This window comes from Betta splendens, chromosome 22, assembly GCF_900634795.4.
Source record: "Betta splendens chromosome 22, fBetSpl5.4, whole genome shotgun sequence".
Lineage (NCBI taxonomy): Eukaryota > Metazoa > Chordata > Actinopteri > Anabantiformes > Osphronemidae > Betta > Betta splendens.
In genome coordinates this window covers 12,821,848-12,838,964 of record NC_040900.2, presented here as the reverse complement: position 1 = coordinate 12,838,964, position 17,117 = coordinate 12,821,848, and the positions used below count along the sequence as shown (strand labels likewise).

General features: G+C 40.6%; 1 protein-coding gene across 7 annotated transcripts in view; it reads right to left on the bottom strand.

The window, feature by feature from the left end:
* Positions 1-846: 846 nt before the first annotated feature.
* Positions 847-17,117, bottom strand: part of si:dkey-288a3.2 (protein phosphatase 1 regulatory subunit 37) — a 43,153-nt gene continuing 26,882 nt past the window's right edge. For 5 of the 7 annotated variants that reach the window (XM_041069341.2, XM_029139003.3, XM_055505747.1 and 2 more), the window contains one exon: positions 847-5,298. In XM_041069341.2, coding sequence (XP_040925275.1) covers positions 5,146-5,298 — 153 coding nt within the window. In that variant the 3' untranslated portion in view covers positions 847-5,145. Of the gene's footprint in view, positions 5,299-11,766; positions 11,888-17,117 lie in introns of those variants that run through there. The other 2 variants (XM_055505745.1, XM_055505746.1) reach the window with 2 other exon arrangements.

The window sequence follows — 17,117 nt, the reverse complement described above, 5'->3', positions numbered from 1 at the left end:
CGAAATCACAAATAACAAAGGACAGTCAACAAATTTCATCACAACGGAACAACCACATTTTATTTTTTTTAATAACTCATCATAACTGAAAGATCCTGGTTGAAGATGACGCCAAGGTTCCTCGCCTTAAATTAAGATTATGTAATTCACAGTAACCATCTGATTCAATATGATCTACTGTATATGATTTTTAGGGCCAATTATAAAAACCTTGCCATCATCTGAATTTTTTTTAAATCAAGTTATAGGATATTTAGGATTTGATGTCTTTTAAACAAGTTTGAAGTTTGACTAATGGGTCTCATATGGTTTCATAGACAGAAATAAGTCAGGTTCATCTGCATAGTATTAGAGTATAGAGTATTTCCTTATAATATTACCAAGAGGAGACATGTATAGACAGAACAGTACTGGACCAAGAACCGAATCCAATGGAAAACAAAAGCTGTTTTTTTTGCATATGGAAGATTTATTATCAATGAGCAAACTGGATTGGCAGATTATTGGCCTATTTACAGAGGGTTTTTTTCAATAAATCTTGTATTTCATCTAACTTTGTGTTTCAAATACAAAAGACCTCGATTTGACTCCATAAGTCTGCAGACCTATATATTTTCCCTTAAACCACAGAGTTCCTGAGGTTCCTCCATTTATGCAGGTTTCCTTTCAACCACCACGTGTCGCAGTTGCTTCCATACCTCCGGTTCACTGCAGCTACAGCAGTAGCCTGTTACTACAGCACAGCAGCTCATTTCCATCTGTAACATACAGATATTGAACCAAACATATTCTATTATATTCTATATAAAGTATCTGTTGAAATTACACAACTGCTGAGGAACAGGATGGAGATAAATTGTTTTTATTGATCTTAATGTTATAATGTTGAGTTGCTCAAACACAATTCAATTGTCCTCATATGACTTTTAAATTTTAATCTAAAAAACACTGTTGGTGCCTTATAATTATGTTTAGTTCACTACAACTAAGAAAGACCTACGCCACAGCAGTAGTTTCCATTATCTTCAGCTTTTTAATGTGTCTTCATAGGGCAGAGAGAAAATGGCAATTGTCTGTTAAAAATATGTACACACAGTTATGTTTCATGTCTACTGTTACAGGCCTTATTCATCTTTACATATTGAAAAATTTAATTATGACATCATGATTCAATAAAGAAAGGAGGTTATATGAATTCGTACACCACAGACACCAAATCTTTTCAAAATTGTAAAACATGTTCTTAATTAGTACAAATAAAAACTGAGAACTCATCTTTTGGCAGGATAATTATGATTACTTAATGCATTTCAGATTGATAATCAGCCCAGAGAGTCTACTACTTGTTATAAGTTGTTTTAAAATAAAAGAATAGAATTAAAAAAATATATATTGAGAATTCTACTGGTGTAAGCCTTTAGGTATCACCCACAGATAATTTTAAAAGGTTCCAATTGCTATTCAGCCAGTTTAGGATAATTTTGGGAATCATTTCATGAAATGAAGTAGAATGAAGTTTTTTTCAGCTTTTGCCTATATTGATTCAACAGCATCTGTATCTTCTGCACATCTAAATTTCTAAACTGTGTACCGTTTTTTTGACTTTGTTGTTGAGGTATCATCAACTTCCAGGACTTTCTTAGGGATAAATCCAATACTTCAGCATTCAGAATGTGTTCACTTCATGAAATTCTTTAATTTAGTTTATCTTTACGATGCTTCTGTACAGGACAGATTCAACAGCAAACAAATTAAGATGAAATTGTGTCATCTTAAAATATTGGTAACAGTAATATATTCAATGAATGTTGAAGTTGAGAGTTTAGTTAGTGGATGTAACTAATTAAATCAAAGTTTGGTGTTTGTGTGTGTGTGTGTGGTGTGTGTGTGTGTGTGTGTGTGTGTGTGTGTGTGTGTGTGTGTGTGTGTGTGTGTGTGTGTGTGTGTGTGTGTGTGTGTGTGTGCGTGCAATGGGAGGTAGAGCAGAGGAGCGAGAGCGCCCACAAGGCACTGAGAGGGGGTGGATCCGCCCCCTCGCGGGGCCAGGGCCTCAGGACAGATGGATGGAGTGATTGTGTTGACAAGGGGGAAAGACGAAGAGGAGGAGGAGGAGAACAGTCAGCCACACTTTCAGCGGGGAGGCTATGAGCATCAGCCAGAAACTCATCTGAACCAGTGGAAACACAGCGCTCGCGCGTGCTTGTGTCTGTGCAGTGAAAAGAGAAAGAGAACTTGGAAAAGTCAAGAACATTTCTGGGTGATGGATGAGAGCATTGGAGGAGGCTTCGCTCAGCCATTGTTTATTAGTAACGTACACAGCTGTCTCGCCTAATTGCTTCCCCATAATATCAGACGGTGATGACTGATTACAGCCAGTGGTAAACTGTTCTTTACATCAGTGCGCAGGAAAAAAGAGGCACAAGGAGAAACACTGTAAACTTTGTCCTATGCATCAATTAAATAGCAGCAATCTACGCTGTCATCACTAGCAAATATCAGCATCAAACACATCATATACAATAACATCATATGTTCTGCTCACAGTTAATTACAGTTCTGTCCTTTGGGATTTAAGTGTTATTTTTATCAATTGCATTTTCGTAGAAAACCACATCATAATGCACGTCAAATATGCCAACACTCATAGAGACAGTGTGGTCAAATGTAAGAACCTCACAAAGCTTTACTATAATATTAAATACTTTGGACAAGTCCTGTCGGTTGTAAACATGGAGGCTAGTTGTTCCGCTGTCTACGTAGAGGTGAAAAAAGGTACTTAGTTAAGTTGAAACCTAAACTTAGCACCATGTGGCTCTGGTGTAGAATAGAGATACTATAGATTTACATCCTGGAGTGGTGGTTAATTGTGTGGCATAATCTGTAAATGAATAGTAATGGCACATAACTCGTTTGTATAATAATAAAATAATGTGAATTGAGACACTATGGAAGAAGATGCCATGAAAGGATCACAGTATGTAACTAACCACTGATTTAAACACACAAGACTTGGTTTTAGCAATTAACAGTGTGAGTCTAGTTATTTGGTGACTACATGATTGTACTGTACGGTGTGTAGTCACTAAAGAAGTGTGTATTACCTTGCCTATACTCCTTAACTATGATGGAGTAGACCCAGTCTTTTCAGAGACACTTCACATTCCCCAGTGCCGCAGCATCTGCCTCCTCTGTCTCCGCCATCAAGACTGGACTGGGTTCAGACCACCCAGGCTTCAGAGAGGGTTGGGGGAGCCATGAATGGATGAGGAATCCAATGAGTGAGCTCAAACTTGGACCCAAAACCAGCCGTGGGGCCATAATGTTTGGAAAGGGTTGGGATGCTGCCATGCCCACATGTGTTACTGTATGATGAAGGGGGCTGAGGAGAAGGAAGACATGGGCAAACACACAAAGCTCAGATATCAGATAAACCTGAGCTTGGGGAAGGAGATGAAGTAACACTGGCAGCTGCATGCTAGCTGTTAGCTGCACACACTCGCTGGGCTGAGGCTCCAGAGTTTTATCTGAAAAGGATTATAAATGGGTGCACTGGGTGTAAATCAAGGAATGCAAAAATCCCCCCAAATATCCACTCGTCTGATTTCATCTGTCAATGAATAGCTCTGTTCCAGGTGATGTAAAAAGGCCCAAGGTTCCACAGTGCAGTGACAATGCTTGAACACAAATGTTTGACCAGCATGTAAACATTTAAACAGTTAAAGTCTGTCTGAATCTTCCCACACATAGAAGTTAATGTATTTCAACGCATAATTTCAGCTTTAATGTTACCAGCTACCACAGCTACTATGAGCTGTTACTACTGTATAGTATACACAAATCACAATAAAGAAAAAAGATCAAGAAATCAGACTCAAAACACACAAACAGAGTAAAGAAAGACAGCCTTCAGACATACAAACGTAAGGTGGAAATTATATGAGTAATAAGGAACAGAAAACTTGGCAAAGGTCAAACAACTTAAACAAAGTAGCAAATTAAACCAAAATGATATTCACTGTTCTACAGGAGGCGAATAAACTGTGAACACAACAATGCAAGAACTTCAAATCAGGCTCAAAGTTAAACACCAGTAAACTAGACATAGAACTAACAAGGATATACTGTAGATGAGAAAATAAACATGAAGACATACAACAAACCAGAGGACAAAGACCATCATACACGGCCTTGAGGATAAAAGGAAGAAACATGAGACATGAAACAAACAGGTGGAGAAAAACAGAACTACACATATGAGAACAACATCAGACCAAATGTGAAAAGAAGTGAACAAACCAACAGAAGGTGAATGACAAACAATTCTTTAATACTGAACATATGAAGCAGGTCCAAATGTTTTTCCATGATGACTTAAGTAGAGGTGCATAAACCCAAACAAGACAAAACACAGCACCCCCGAAGGCCTCCAGCCTTCGGGGGTGCTGTGGCATTCCTGCCTACAGACATTTTGTCCTCTTCAGCTTCAAACGAGTTGAATGCAGGCCTGTGATTCGTCATCTGGTCTGATGCAGATGAAACAACACCTGCCTCTCTCATAGTCACACACACGTACTGTACTAAGAGTGTCCTGCAATGAATCAGTGAGAAGTTCATCATCATTAAGTGCTACACACACAGACGGAACGAGGAGGACGGGGGAGGATGGGGGGAGGATGGGGGAGTGGTGGCTGGAGGTGTGTGTGTTTAAGGGTAGTGCTCTCTTCATTATCAGGTGATTCATGTTTGAAGTGGGCTTCCACTCGTAACATAAGGCAGGAAGCAGCTGGGAGTCTGGAGCATCATTAGGGAGCTGTAGTCTGCCTTTATCACCAGCTTTATGGTTATTATTATTATAGCATTATTTGCAATACAATTATTATTTATATACATCTGCTAGTTCACTATTTGTGGCGTCTGTGTGATTTAGTTCATATGGGCATCTGTGTGTGTGTGTGTGTGTGTGTGTGTGTGTGTGTGTGTGTGTGTGTGTGTGTGTGTGTGTGTAAGTGTGCGTCCGTGTGAGTGTGCGTGTATATATGTGTGTGTGTGTGTGTGTGCGTGCATGTATGTGCGTGCATGTTTCTGCAAGTGTGTGTGTGTTTGTGTGAGTGTGTGTGCATCTGCATACGTGTGTGTGTGTGTGTCTCAGGCTGCGGTTGTGTTGTCAGGCAGTCCGTGAGCATCAGCCGTCGAAGTTTCAGAAGTTTCCTCAGCAGGACCACGCAGCCTGGCGTTGATGAGGCAGCGCTGTGTGATCTCTGCCTGAAGCCTTGTCTGAGTGTCTGACAGAAACTCATCCTGTTGGTAACACACACATGAACACATATTAACAGGCGTTGTGATCAGAACAATAACCCAGATCTCCTGATGAGTGATGAGGAACAACTTCCCTCCCTGCTATTCTGGGGGTGGACCTGGAGGTCTGGGTCCTCTGGTATTTCCTGATCTTTAACTCTTGTTTGACTCCATAGACTGTATGGCTGCTTAGAAATGAGTCTTTGTTGAGCCTTTGTTAAATATTTTGGATTTGATCATATTGAATTATGATTGCTTGTTTCTAAGTCTTAAGCATTTGGATCCACACGCGTTTGGTGCTCGGAAGTTCATTTTAAAGACTAGTATCTTTGTCAGTTTTAGTCTTATAGTAAATTTTAGTTAGTAAGTTTCTAATTTTGCAACAACTGAAACAATAATGAAGCACTCAGACTCATTTGTATGCTCCATTCACCACAGGACCAATCCTATTTTCTTTCCCATTATTTGTGAATTTAAGTTACAATTAAAGTGCATGAAATAAAAAGTTAGGGAACAGAATAGATCGGTAGCTTTATTTCCTGAATTTGTACTTTATTGCATTTCCTTTGCTAATAACGAATGAGCGACTTTGTCAAAAATGCCAAAAACTCAATGAGACAGAATTATACTTCTAAGACTTCCTTCCACTGTGCACCTTATGACGATCCTGCCCCTCACATCGATGTCTGATCATTTCACCCAACAGCTTCCTCTTGTGATAAACTGTTTTAATATACTTTGATGGCAACTTGCTTCCTTCCACCTGCTTGGTCTCCCATTCTTCTCATAGTAATGTCCTACATGTCCCAAATTTGCTTTTTCCTCCCTTTCCGTTGGCAGCTGACAAAAGACAAACTCAATGTTTAAACAACAGCGTGTCAAAGTGTATCAAGTTTGCTACAGAACTAAAGCAGAGAGAGCGGACGGAGAACAAGAGAAGAACACGGGAGTAAAACAGACTGGATGAAAGGACACAAGCAGTGAGCTGACTCCTAACTGGCTGCAGGCCACCGAAATCACTGATGCACTTTCCTGCCTCATTAATTATCACCGCGAACACGCGTATGATGCTGTCAGCCATGCCCAGCATCCCAGAAAGCTACAGCCCAAGCAACTTTTCCCTCCTCGCGTCCTCTATCTACTCCCCCCTCCTCTCAGTGGCAGTGGTCTGCAGCAGAGCAGTTAATAAAGAGATTGATTATTGGCCTGTCAGGAAGTGACAGCTGGACAGGGCTGCTCTGCATGAATGACAGAGGGCACGCTCACCACGCAGCAGCCTGCCTGACACACACACTCACACACACATCCAGTCGCCGGTTGCCAACACCAGGGGTGGAGGATGTCAGAGGGGGGGAAGCTGGATTGGTGAGAGGTGGGCATGTGGAGAGCAGCAACGCAACCTTCTGCTTCGTCCTGTGTGTGTGCGACGGTTGATAGAGAGGTCATAGGTCACAGACGCTGCCGGATGGAGAGTAGCATTAGCAAAACAGTGCAGGTCACTTTCTTAATACCAAGACCTGGCACTGTAGTTCCCATGTAACACACTAACTGAGCTGGAGCAGCATCACCTCCAGGAAGCTGCGCAGTAGATACGTCACTCTGCTCAGGAATGGTTTCAGTAAATGAGCTGGTTGGATCTGGGACGAACAGGAACAGGTCAGGTTGTTAGCGAGCTTTGGGTGCAGGTTAGAACAAACACATGCAGAACTCTGGTCTTCATATTTTACAGAAGCCACTAAGCACCAAAACAACCTTTCAATGCACTCAGTTGGTTCAATTTGTAAAAAAAAAACATAATAATAACATAATAATAACAACATAATAAGTTTTAAAGGGCTCCATCTTTTTATTTTCCTGTGCTGGTGGGGGGAAGAGAGATGGTGCTGGGAATCACACCAACCACAATGCAGGGCTTTTCTGATGTAGTTCGCTCTCATCTGTTTGAACATCGCCTCGACTGGAGGAGCCGAGCTTAAGGGCTGGCAAAACCAGCACAACAATGGATCAGCTGATTATTGCAACAAACCGCTACAGCAAGAGGACAGACGTTACATAATGATGTGCGGCTCATATTTATGACTGACATCTTTCACATGGAGCTTTGATCTAACCTCCCACCTCATATGTGCAGGGACCACGGCTCATCCTAAACACAGCTCCCTCTGTTAGAGGCTGAAGCCCACATTCAGACAGGCCACTGAAGGCCATCGACACGTTGTTTGTTCCAGGAACTGGCCTCCTTTAGAAAGCTGCACAAATCTATTGAGTTTCAGGTCATTTTGTTTCTCTAAGGGCATTAGGTCAGGTGAGTTCACTAACCAACCAAACACAAGGATTCCTGCATGTGTCCGTGTGTGGTGAATATTGAAGCACTGACTCCAGCATCAGTTCACGACTTAGGATTGAATGATCTTCATGTCACAAGCCTCTCACAGCGGCCTTTTTGTTTTTTCCATTTTTCTTCCACTCATTTTCCCTTTGACGTGCTTGGATACAGCACTCTGTAGTGTGATGATTGTGTCTCCCTGAAACACACTGAGCCTGTTTAAAGGCTCAGAAAACCTTTGCAGGTGCTTTGAATTAATTACCTGATTAGAGTGAGTTTATAACACTGAACTTTTTTAATGTTCTTGTTTACTGGGATAGGGAATTTTGCCTTCTCATTAGCTGTAAGACTTCACAATAAAATAAAATAAATAAATGTACAATATGAGTTAAACCTTTTAATTAATTCACTTACAGAAATAAATTACATTTTTTATTTTGTGATATTCACATTTTTTGAGATGCACCTGACATTTTACTGTCTAGTTTGTCCACCGGCTCACAGCTGGGAAAGGCTGCAGCCCAATCCTCACAAAGACTAAAGTGGTAGTAAGTGAGTGAGTGAGAGATTCATTTGTACATTTTGATGTATAAAATTTCCACATATCTCATGGGAATTTCATGCCTTAATATGTTTTCTTTACTACATGAAAGGTGTCAGACTCTTAGCAAAGCAAAACTAATTTACTGATTTCACAGAAACACACACACCAGCACATTTGATCTGCAAGTGGAACAATCAATACATTTAGCTTGTGCGAGAGGAGCTGAGCCTGAAATCAAGATGTTTTTATTTCTTTAGCGACATGGAGGCGCAGAGCGATTCACACCCAGAGAAGAGGAACGAGGGCGGGGGAGACGCAGATGGACAAGTACTTTTATGCCTGAGTTTTCTTTTGGCTCCGTGCCATGACCACAGACTCTCTTTGTTTGCCAGGCTACTAAACTAATAGAGATAAAGGCAGGTTCCTGCTGGCCCTGAATTAGAAAGTCATTAAGGAGTATAAACACACACGCTCATAGATATGTATATGTAGAAATATAAGCCTCAATGCACAAACATACACCGTGTGATTTAATTCAAATGTTGATGCATCTGCAAGTCTGTAATCACACACACACGCACACACACACACACACACACACACACACACACACACACACACACACACACACACACACACACACACACACACACACCTTGTGCAAAAACTAATTGTTGTTTTCTGACTTGGTGCCAGACTTGGTGTCACCACACATTTACTGTTTCCTTACATTTTCATCTATTTTCTGCCACATCAAAAATTCTCCTGCGTGGGTCAAGGCCTGCATTTGACAAGTTGCCATGTGTGTGTGTGTGTGTTACAATAGTAGGAAAATTGTGATTACAAAATTACGATTCGGAAAGCTGGCACATTCTCTGTGCGCAATTATTATTCTAAATAATTCAGAATCGTATTATGAATTCAAATTGTAATCACACCCATCACTCACTACAGTGACTGAATCAAGTATAGACAAAACTGCTTTAGTAAAAATTGTGGATAAAACTATAAAGATAGGTCATTGAGGAAAACCAATTACATGTAGACCAAATGATTACTGTAAAAGGATGCAGTACAAATGCTGGGGACCGGTTTAAGCATATCCATGCTTAAACTTAAAAGCTTCATATTTAGTCTCAAATAAGAAAGAATCAAGTTTGTTCAAATACACATATATATAAAATGTTAACAGCACATTAGGGAGGTCCTAGTTGAGGAGCTTAGTGTTTCTTTGCGCAATGACTGCAGCCCTCTATGCCCACCTTGTCTGTCTGTCTGTCTGTCTGTCTGTCTGTCTGTCTGTCTGTCTGTCTGTCTGTCTGTCTGCCTGCCTGCCTGCCTGCCTGTCTGTCTGCCTGCCTGCCTGCCTGCCTGCCTGCCTGCCTGTCTGTCTGTCTGTCTGTCTGTCTGTCTGTCTGCCTGCCTGCCTGCCTGCCTGCCTGTCTGACTGTCTGGGTCTGTCTGTCTGGGTCTGTCTGTCTGTCTGTCTATCTGTCTGTCTGCCTCTCTGCCTGCCTGCCTGCCTGCCTGTGTGGTGAAGATGGAATAAACTAGCTCATTTTTAGGTCTGACAGCAGACAAACTAATAAATGGAGCTGCTATTATTATTAGGATAAATCAGCCTATTAGCATAGGCCTCCTACTGTATGTATTAGCCTGGTTCGGGACACGTGCACTGTGTGGTCAACATGGTCGGTCAGTCTGAATGCGTTTTTTAAAATTTGGCCATATGTAAATAAGTGCAGGTTTGATTGCAGATCAGTTTTAACAATTACCCCCCCTCCCTCCTCCCCCCAACACGCACACAGACATAACACAGCATAACAATACCTGTGCCCCAAATCAGGGCTCAGGCAGCATTAAAATATGTTCATAAGAAAAAAAACAGAAGAGGAAAACAGCATATGGAAGTCCCAGCAGAGGCATTCTTAATTCTGTCTGTGAAAATTCATTACACATTCTCACAATGAGTGTGGGTGACAATTTGTCGTTTGTTCTCGTCTCGAGCTAAACAAAGGCACATGTGCTTGTTTTCAGAGCAGGATGCGTCGCGGCCTGATTTCAAAGGCACAAGTTGAAAGACAACAGACAGCTATTTACAATATTTATACATTTTGGATGCTCATACTATGCATATTATGTACAGTGTATGTGTGTGTGAATCGCTGATGTGATGTAAAAATTTACTTTGGAAATTCTCTGATAATTGGTGCCTTAAAAGCAGCTCATTTTTAACTACGTCGCCACAACTGCTTGATGACAATTAATCTGTTTGCGGCTGCTTCCTTGGCATCTGTGCCAATTACTTTATATGCTAATATATGTAAATGACATCTCAGATGCCAGTTTCAAGTATAATGCGAGTGGCATGTTGTGTCTTTTTTTAGTCATATTGTTGAGCCTGATCAACACTCAGCATGTGCTTTAAATTTGGAAGTGTGTTCCGTTTCCTACATGCGATGCCTTTTAAATGAAAATGACTCTTTCTGAGCCTCAGTTCGACTTTCAGCAGTACAGTTCCATACAATTATCGGTGCCTATTACTGGGTTACTAGTCTTTATGTTAATAATAGTAATAATAATAATAATGCACCTGATTTTACTGTCTGTTGTGGTTCATGTTTTCTGTTCAGACTGGATGACACTGAATTACTACACTGAGTTACTAGTACATAGATATAAAATGTTTATAAAACAAATGATATATTTTATTTAATTATAATAAAGCATTATGCTTATTATAAAACTGTAAATGCTTTACATACATATGAATATCCAGCCCTATGTAATAAAAGACTCAACGTGCTGAGTTTAATGTGCATGATGACAAATCATTACAGAGTAATAATTACTAGTAGGTCTTTGCTATGGCCATAAGGTGTAACCATTAAATATTATATCTACCTGACAGGTGGCAAAGTACAAATATTGTCCTTGGAGTAAAGTAGTGTTTGATCTACATGTACGGCTTTGGTACTTTTGCTAAATGACAGTTCAGTAAATGCTTTTGATTTCTTCACTTAAGAGCGTAGATTCCTAGAATCAAATGACTTATACTGATGTATGATGTAGTCTGTACAGAGTTATTTGTTATATTTAATTATCTTCTGCCGTTATATTCACTTTTTAAATTTCCTATAATACATGTAAGCTAATTAAAATGCTACCTATTGTAAAAGGACTATTTATTTTTATTTTTATTTTTTGTTTTAGACCATCTTGGACAAGTAATTTTACTAGTTGTGTAGCATATGTTGTACTGCCTGTGATTACTGAAAAAGTAAACTCCCCACAAATGATGTGTTTCTACTTTCTATTGTGGACTGCGGAGGTGAATAAATGATGTGTTGATGATGGTTTGTTTTGTAAATATGTGTGAGTGGGAAAATGCAAATAAATACTTGATTATTAACATCACATAAAATGTAGCAACATCAGTGAACTAGTGTACACTTTGTTACTTGATGGAATGAGTAAATGCTAATTTTTTTCTATAAATTGCAACAATTACCTTTAAACACACACACACACACACACACACACACACACACACACACACACACACACACACACACACACACACACACACGTATTCCTCCATTGCTTTTCTTGCTGTCCTGTGCTCACTCTGCAGTCGTCCATCACTAGGACTGAAGATGTCACTGTTGTATACCAAATACCAAATATCTGCTCCATCACAGCCTGGGTAGACGTGTATGTTTCTGAGGCAGAGAGGAGAGGGAAAATGTGTTTTTATTTTTACTAGAAAAACAAAACTATATTGTTTTACATAAGGAATTTGACTGAGCAGGTTGACAATGCTTTGAATACAATAGACAAAGACTAAATCCATTCGAATGAATGCAGCTGTCCAACCTTTCAATACGATTTGTACACATTAGTGTAAACATACTATAAACGAATTAGGATTTTACGTTTGATTGTGCGACACGTATTAAAATGCAATTTTCATGGCATAAGAAAATGTATCTTTTTGTTTTTTCATATTACATATTTTCTCCCCAAATCTTTGTAGTAGTAACATAAATGTGCAATATAAACAGATTTCACATGGCCCATGAACAGAAAAACGTAAAGGTTAAAGTGTTCATCGTAATAACTAGGACTGTTGTTTAAGAGGTTGGAGTTGATTGTGCTGCGCATGAATTACACATTGTACATCAACAGGTCGCTGAACTCTGGAGTCTGCATGTTTTCCTTGTGTCTGTACACTGACATGCAGGCACCTTAACTGGCCATAGGTGTGTGTTCCAGTAGGTGTGTGAGTGGTTGGTCCCTGGTAAACCCCGCCTCTCGACTGACTGACAGATGCAATAGGCCTGTGACTTTATTTAAAGTAATATAATATAATATATTATTATAATATAATAAAGGGCAATGACGTTATCGCTGAGCGCCATACAAATATTGTGAAAACACACAGTAAGTAGATGGTACTGACACATCTGATCAATAACAATTGACTGTGTAAACTTCTGGAGCTTTTAAACCTTTACAGGTGGAGGGCAGTGAAAAGTAAAGCATGTTTACAGGAATGCGAATGTCCAGCACTGAGCCCATCATCATCATCATCATCATCAGCTGAACCTCGTCATGCAGCAGGGGACACATCACTAGAACTGGCCATTTTTCTTCAGACCTGGACGGAGCTATGTCTGGTAATTCGAAGCCGATCATTATCCTCAATATGACAGGTCCTGAGAGGTGCAGACACAGCAACAAGCCAACCAGCAGTAACTTCTTTGCTCCTTCTCTCCATCCTACTCATTTATCTAATCTCTTCATTTATCTTTTATCTTTAACGCTGCATGTGATCATGAAGGGCCCAACGCTGGTGATTCTGTAGTTAACAGGATCAGAGACCTAGGCCATGATCTCCCCATCCAGCCTTTATTTGCTAGGTTTAGTTGTTCTGCCTGCAGCAGGTTAAATCCCATGGCTTTGGGTTATGGATGTTGCAACAATGGTTGAAACTATTACCATTATAATACTTCAGTGCCAGAGTAGCCTGGTCCTAAATCAATAGAAGTACAGACCTTACTAGCCCTGCTGGAAGAGGCCTCCTTGTAGCTCCACTTGCCTCTCAAGACTGAACTGATAATTATTACTACAATTATTATCCTACCATTGCAATAAAGCCTTCTTCTTATTCCCTGTATATGGTTCAGATTCGTATTAACTCCTGAGCAGAACTCAATCCAACACAAAGTTACTGAACCACTCTCCTCTGTCATCTGCTCTATTTCTCATTTCGTCTACATCCACAATAGATCCAAACATATGCATGACTTCCATTAACCCCTTTAGTTGATTTGAAGTATTGTTCTGTCAGTTTAATTAAAAAACAGTTTGGGACCTAAACTGCTTCCTGTACTTGTTTCTTTCCAAAGCTTATTGACTGGACGGGGCTCTCCTGCGTTCCTGACCTTGCTCATTGCCAAACCTTTGAGGCGTTTAATGATTTTGAGTAAGTCCACAGAGGCAGTGGTGCTGCCTGTGACTGGGTGATTATGCAATGATGGGTTTGATAAAAAACCCTCCATGTCCATGACATTTCCCAAATGCACTCCTTGAGAGAAACCTTGTTGAGAACCGTGCCATAAGTGTTGTCTCTGTGTTTTCTATGAGCGTGGCTAAATTACAGACTTTTTAAAAGTCATATCTGCTCTGCGTTACAGCGTGCCACCCCCCAAAGTCTTGTGCACTGTGGCATTTAGTTGCACCTTAAAACTGGAATATGAAAGGTCAGAATTAAAGTTTGGCTTTACAACGTCGTTTGTGTTTAACTCGTGGGTTTTGGACGCAGCCACGGGATGAAACGTTAGGAATTAACTGAAGGCAGTTACTGGTCATCAGCACCTAATGCAGCAATTATGAGATGCACTCGTTAATACATAATACGAGATAAGTCAGACAACCTCCTGCTTCCCAGAACAACACTCTACCCACTGAACCACCAGGCCACCAATACAGTATATATATGCAAATACCTTTGAACATGTGCAATACATGTACTATAATCAGTAGGTTGCAATTTGTTCAAGTTACTTCCAATGCAGCAATAAATCCATACAACTGAAGAAAGAAGACACTACACTTCTAATGTAGGTCTGTACACAAGCAATAAGTCTTACACTTAGTCCAGTCCATGTCCTGTCTTTTACCTCCTGTTTTACTCTAGCTTTACTAATCAACCTAATCATTTCCTAACAAGGAGGTCCCTATGGTGGATATCATCACAGCCACACTGAACAACATTTTACCAGTGGCGGAAGTTGAGGAACCTAAAGTCTCTGCAGCCCTGGCCGTCGCTCAGCCACCACTATTCAACCCTACTGTGCAGGAGAGGAGCATACACCTACCAACACACCTACGAGAACCCGAAGAGACCCAACCAACAGCTACAAGGATAAGATCAAAGAACTGGAAACAGGCCATTGACAGAATAATATAGCACTGTCTGTGTCCTGGGGAGGCCACTCCCTGCATTTATGGAATTCCTAAGATTTAGAACGTGGGGGCCCCTAGTCAACAGCATTAACTCTGTCACAAACGTACAATGTGCCACTAGCCACCATGGGTGGGACATCACATCCAAAACTCTGAGAAGTTTTAAATCAAAGATAGATTGCTGCACCTCAATACCGAAGTAACCATGGTATCCTTTGATGTAACATCACTGTTCACCATCATTCCCACCGGTGATGCCTTAACAGCTGTTAGGAGGAGACTGGAGGAGGACAGCATCCTTTAAGACCTGTGGCCCCAGATGGGCCTTCAACAAGGCAGTCCAGAAGAAGGACAACAGAACAGCCTGAGACCCAGGACCAGCAGAGAAACATGGTCACTTCTTACATGTTCTCCACCATGAGCAAACAGGCATCAGCCGCATTAAAGCGCTGCCTCATGTAATAAAATAAAAATAATAAATATGCTCCAAATTCTACATTCAATCACATTCATTAGCATAATACTATATTGGAGTAGGCCTGATGTTTATTCACTATATGTTATAATATAAACATAAATACACAATCATGGACATTATCAACACAAAGCAGTCAAATAACTTGTCCAAGCTCATTTATCAAAGCTGTTGGACATCAATTGGTGAGTTTCTCTACACATGGCATCAAGATAACCCATAATTCAGCACAGAGGGTATAACTAATTGATACTTGATGGGGTGAACTGTAGGGCAACTGCAGTGAAGCCTACAAATCCTGACTTTGGCTGCACTCCTGTCAGTGCTTTAATAAGATGCCGAGTGACCCAGTGCATCATGGGAAATGCATGGTGTCTGATGCCAGTATTGCCTGGAACCACAGAGGAGTATTTGGGGAAGGTTTCTCTGACCTTTCCAACAAAGCAAAGGGGGGACTGGCATCTGTTTTAATAAGGCGGCCCCACTCCTCATTCACCATGTCACCCCTTCACTGCGCAAGCTGTGGAATGGACACAGACATGGGAGCAGAGGGAGCAGAGGTAACAGCTGGCTGCAGCCATGGTGGCGTGGCCGTGGCATGACCACAGCTTTATTAGTGGCTTCCAGGACACCTGCTGATCCTCTCCCAGGGTCCCTGTCACACTGACGTCTTCATCCCTAAGCCGAGCGGACAGGCCAGGCCTGCCAGGTGAGAACAAATCCAATTACTTCCTCTCCATGGTGCTTAGACCAGACATGGCTGGCAACCAGGAAGACACAAGCTTCTAGTTGGGGTTTGTGTTGGTTGGGTCAGTTATTCAGATCTACAGAAACCAATGATTTAATCTTGAATTTTGAGGTCAATTGTTGCTAATTTAGTTTAGACTTATATTTTACAGTATTATTGTAAACATGTGACACATTTGTTATTCTTATTTGCTGATCTGTGTCTTTGTCTTTTAAATCCTGGCACTTCCTGGTTTGTTTGGTAAACTATTCAGGATGCTTCAAATTAGTCTGTAGTCTCTCACAGGCATTCCTTTCAGGTGGGACTTGCACCAAACAGTTGTGAACTACATAATTGGCTTGACCGTCTCTATTGATACTCACCCATGTTGTTAGTTACTTTGCCAGTGTGTCCCAATTCACTCATTCAGTTTGTCCTAGTTCCCTAATCTCTAGCTGTTGCTTCTTCATCGTCAGTTTTGGTAGAATTTGTTATCTTTGGTGTTAGCCCAGTTGTTTGCTGCACGTTTGGTGACATTTACAGCTTTTGCTGTGATTTTTGGGGTTATTTTTTCTGTTTAGCACAGTCATTGGATGATTTTGAGTTTGTATTTTTTTTTTGTACTATTCTGATTTCCTGCCCTGTGATTTTTTTGGTTGAGCTGGATGGCTATTACCAGTGTCTTTGTATTTATTGCTGTGATTTCATTTCAGTGTTAATATAATTGACTTTGTGTGAACTGACCTTTTTCTTTACATTTGGGTCCAAAAAGCCGGTTTGACTCGTTAGTTCAACAGCTTTTCCCAATTTTTTTTATCGATCGATGGAGACAATGAAAATATATAAGTCTCCTGAATTTCCAAATTCAAGAGGCTCTAAAGATTAAAATGTATGTATTTAATGTATTTCAAATATGAGGAGGCCTCAAGTCAATCTTTAAAACAAATCAAATTTCTACTGATATGGTCTGGGACCAAATAATTAAGTGCTGATCATCACAGACCAATATTGATCTGCAATCTACAGTGGTGTTCCCTGTGTGAGGGATGGTATAGCAGAAATAAAGAATAAAAAAAGATAAAACGTCACAGTGGGACAACTCAGTCGTTTTTCTGTCTCGAGTCTTACCCTAACCCCCACAAAGCTAAAGTGTTGGAAGTTTTGCCTATAGTTGGTGACTTTGGTGCCCAACCATGGAAGATCATTCACCACTTCCTTTACTGACATCCCTTCATACAGGGATGGGATGATCGATTCATGAGTGGAGAAAAAAGAAGGG